The following is a 4,701-nucleotide window of genomic DNA, read 5'->3' as shown; positions in this document are numbered from 1 at the left end:
CAAATCAACTTAGTGTCACTCTTGTACAACTCCACATGAGATCATATGCCAGCTACTGGCTGTTTTGATTCTTCTTCCCACGTCGTACGTGCCTGCCTAAAGTTTCTAGTCCTGTGATAAAATACCATGACCAAAATCAACAGAGAAGGAAAGGGCTTATTTCAGACTTACACGTTTCCACCGAAGAACTCAGGGAGGGAACCCGGAGGAGAAACTGATGCGGATTTCATGGAGAAACTGCTGACTGGCTTGCTTCCCATGGCTTGCTTTCTTAAAGCCTCCAGGACCACCTGCCCAGAGGTGGCCCCACCCACATTAATCATGAATCAGAACAATACCCCTCGGGCTTGCCCACAAGCCCGGCTTATGGAGACATCTTCCTGGTGGTTCCTTCTTCTCAGATAATTCTAGTACAAACAACAACCCACACAGGGCTGTAAGAGACAACTAAGATTCCAGTTTGGTCTAATTGCCCTTTCCCTTCTTTTGTTCAGCACAGGGCTGAAGACATGGAAGACAACATTAAAACTTGAGTACCGAGTACAGTACAGGAACAGGTATGTAAGAACAGAGAACGCATTACATTTGCTTACACTTTATGGGCTGGAGTGTGTACTTCAGTACCTACGGAGATTTGACACATAGTCCCCTAGGCTCTGTGTACTCTAACCAATCAAGAAACAAACAAAACCAACAAACAATCCAACCTCAAATTCCAGGCTAATTAGAGTTCTTATACAGCCTATAAAGCCTTGTAGTACAATCTGGGCCAAACATGCAAATGTCTTTGACTATGAATGTCAGCTAGGTCTCCAACCCCACCCCCACACACCTTGGATCAGGTCTTTCTCTAGACAAGCAAAAGATCTGAAAAGAACATCACATGGCAGTCCACAGCATTTTTTTTCTCTCACTGGTGGTTTCTCCCACGAGCTAGAGAAGACATTCAAAGGCTGCAAACTCTCGAAGTCTTTGATTCTTCTTAAAAGATCATTTTGTTTTCACAGAGCTCTCCACCTTGGGTAGTTATTAAGGCAGACTGGAGCATCTGGCTAAAAAATAACCCCCCCCCCCTTAAATAAGAAGGGGAGAATAAGAACTCCCTGTTGAAATTGATACAGTTACCATAATGTAACTCCCAGGGCGCTATAATTTGTGCTCGAAAACCTTAAGTGAAACCCTACTTAAGACTCCCCCTTTTCCTTAAATGACGAGGATTAACAGCCTTAACAAGGTAATAAATAATCAAGCCAGCGGAACCCCACCCTGGAGCATGCGGAACTCTGGGGTGGAACTTTCTTGTTTAAGTCGGGCTTGTGATTTGGGGGGAGTTGCTCAGGCCCTGTAGAAGGAGAAAGGAAGCTGAGCAAAAGGTATCACTCACCCACGGAGGAGTGGGAGAAGTGTGAGGAGGGGAGGAGGAGAAAGGGGAGGGGAAGGAGGAGGAGAAGGAGGAGTCAGACGGGGAGGATCGAGGAGCCAGCGCCTGGTGAGGTGAGGAGCCTCGCCCTGCTCACCTGGGAAGGGCACCATGCAGGGGCGGAGCCAGTCCCAGGTCACCTGGGCGGAGGCGGAACTGAGCAATCCGGGCCTCACCTGCGTGGGGGCGGGGCTGGCGCACCTGCGCGGGCGGGAGGCGGGGCCGGGGAGCAGCCGTCGAGCTGAGACGGCGAGCGGAGGCGGGAGGCCTGCCGCTGAGCCGGGTTGAGTGCCAGCCGCAGGCCTCGGCTGAGACCCCGCCATGACCTGGAGCGCCTCGGCGCGGGGCGCGCAGCAGCCCGACAACACCGCCTTCACGCAGCAGCGCCTCCCCGCCTGGCAGCCGCTGCTGTCGGCCGGCATCACGCTGCCGCTCTTCTTCTGCGCCGGCCTGGCGTTTATCGGCCTGGGACTGGGCCTCTTCTACTCCTCCAACGGCATCAAGGAGCTGGAGTACGACTACACCGGCAACCCCGGCACCGGCAACTGCTCGGGGTGCGCCGTCAAGGACCAGGGCCGCGCGCCGCCGCCCAGCTGCCGGTGCTTCTGGAGCTTCACGCTGTCCGAGCTCTTCCCGGGCCCCGTGTATCTCTACTACGAGCTGTCGAACTTCTACCAGAACAACCGGCGCTACGGCGTGTCCCGCGACGACGCGCAGCTCAGCGGCCTGGCCAGCGCGCTGCGCCACCCGGCCAACGAGTGCGCCCCCTACCAGTTCAGTTCCCACGGCCTGCCCATCGCGCCGTGCGGCGCCATCGCCAACAGCCTCTTCAACGACTCCTTCTCGCTGTGGCACCAGCGCCAGCCCTCGGACCCCTTCGTCGAGGTGCCGCTCGACCGCACCGCCATCGCCTGGTGGACCGACTACCACGTCAAGTACCGCAACCCGCCGCTGGTGAACGGCAGCCTGGCGCTGGCCTTCAGCGGCACGGCGCCGCCGCCCAACTGGCACCAGCCGGTTTATAAGCTCAGCCCGGATCCCAACAACACCGGCTTCATCAACCAGGACTTCGTGGTGTGGATGCGCACCGCGGCGCTGCCCACCTTCCGCAAGCTGTACGCTCGCATCCGCCAGGGCAACTACTCGGCCGGTCTGCCCCGGGGCACCTACCGGATCAACATCACCTACAACTACCCGGTGCGCGCCTTCGGCGGCCACAAGCTCATCATCCTTAGCAACATCTCATGGATGGGTGGCAAGAACCCTTTCCTGGGCATCGCCTACCTGGTCGTCGGCTCCCTCTGCATCCTTATGGGCTTTGTCATGCTGGTCGTCTACATTCGCTACCAGGACCAGGACGAGGACGACAACGATGACGAGTGATCCTGCTTCCCAAGAACCCTTTCCTGCCTTCCTGGCCAAGCCGCTTTTCGCGGTGACTCTTTGCGCCTAGCACAGCTTCAGGCTCACTGACCTATTGTGACCAAGGGCCTGGAGAAGGGAATTACTTACCCGCTACCTCTTAAGAGATTCGGGGCTGTTCTCAGGGTTTGGACTGCAGCGTGACACATCTTGCTATTTCTCCCTATCTCTTACCGAGTTGCCATGCCAGGTCCTTAAAGTCTGCAGCATTCCAGGGCCAAGGACATGGAAGATTCCTAGATTGGAACTCATTAAGACCAACAGCCAGCAGTTGGATTCTGATTCTGAGTCTAAGCTTTTGTTTCTTCCTCTAAGCTTTCTGGGAGGGAGAGATCAGATGGTGGGGGGAGTGTTGGGTTGGAGAATGATACCCACTGATGGCCTACAGAAGCTTGGGGGAGCGGCAAAAGCATGTTTGTTAAAATTTAAGCGATGAAGAGACCCAAGGCCTCTCAGGTTCTGACACTATAAGGCCAGGATGAGCAGGCTTCTCTGGAGTCCCTGTGTCCGTGAATTTGGGACTCTTGAGCTCAGTTTTTGCTGTAATAATTTGGTCCCATGAACGGTGACAATGATAGTGTTCGTGTTTGCTCTTAAACTTGGGAAAGAAGCTTGCAATTTGTGGAATGAATGAGGAAAAATTGCTAGGTGTAGGAAACTGCAGATCTGCAGGGCAGAAGCGCATCATTCAGTGTAAAAGCAAACTTTACAAGACTGTGTAAAAATTGGAAAATGCAAGTGCAGTTTGCATGGCTCAGGGGTAAGTGTTTTAACCGGAGAACCCGGGCTGCAAACGATCTTAGCGGGAAACTGTGGAACTGTGAGGGACCGAGCCCTGCCTGCCTTCTCACCCCGTTTTGAATCATCATGATCTTTTTTTTTTTTTTTATGCTGAAGGGAATAATTTAATTCATCTGTATTATTTTCACAAAGAACTATCTTAAGTCCAGTTTCAACTCTCAAATGAAACCCATTTCTAGTGATCATGTTTAAGAATGATGAGGAATATATTCTTAGACGCAAAAATTGACTCGGGATTATTTTAGCCTTTAGGATAATGTTAAAATTACTCAGCTGATTTTATTTGATTGCATACAATTGATATAAAGCTAGTCTCAGAGGCAATTTGTACATTTTTATTTTTAAACCCCCGTTTTTATGGAATGGTGATCTAAAAGAAAATTAAAAATGAATTTTCCCATGATACTGCCTTCCAGGTTTCCTGAAGAAATGTTACTTGGCATTTTTCAGGGTCTGGGCTGGCTTCTTAGTGCAGTTATAAAAAGCTGAATGTGACATGTACTTTAGAACGTTTTATTTATTAGGAATGCTTGGTTGATCAGCTCTCTTCTGTGTCAGTTGAGGATAACTATATCTTACTATCATTTTGTAGAACATTAAACTTTTGTTATAAGTTTTTATGTGAGACCATGAAACTTAAAGTCCTGTGACTGAATTGTAGTTCTGGGCTTTGTTTTCAAGGTTTTTGAGAGAGAATAAAGGTTGTGTTTGCCTTTCTCTGCTATCGCACTGCTTAGTTCTTTTGAACTATGATCTTAAAGGCACAACAGTGCCCGCCATTACCTCATGGTAGTGGCACGTTTATATTGTAGCCAAAGCACCACCATTCCGGATGGTGTTCAGTCACCGTGAACTCACTCCTTTATTGCTAACTTCCTAAAACTTGTACCAACATCCTGTGTGCAATCCTCAATTATTTTTTAAATTTGATAAATGACCCTGTCTTTTAAATTTTTAGCGTGAAAGGTTATTAAAGAACGTGATCATGGCAGCTACTCTGCATTTTACTCGGACTGTAAACCACAGTTATCTTTTGGTATTTGAGGCTCCCGTGAGCA

The 4,701-nt window shown here is 50.4% G+C and overlaps 1 protein-coding gene across 1 annotated transcript; it reads left to right on the top strand.

The window, feature by feature from the left end:
• Nucleotides 1–1,741: 1,741 nt before the first annotated feature.
• Nucleotides 1,742–2,803, top strand: TMEM30B (transmembrane protein 30B; the record flags this gene model as incomplete). The annotated part of the gene is made up of 1 exon (XM_080927338.1): nt 1,742–2,803. One exon carries the CDS (start codon nt 1,742–1,744, stop codon nt 2,801–2,803), a length of 1,062 nt encoding a protein of 353 aa, XP_080783464.1.
• Between the last annotated feature and the right edge of the window lie 1,898 nt (nt 2,804–4,701).

The sequence above is a fragment of the Micromys minutus genome, assembly GCF_963924665.1.
Source record: "Micromys minutus genome assembly, chromosome: 1".
NCBI lineage: Eukaryota > Metazoa > Chordata > Mammalia > Rodentia > Muridae > Micromys > Micromys minutus.
This window is presented reverse-complemented; position numbering and strand designations above follow the sequence as displayed.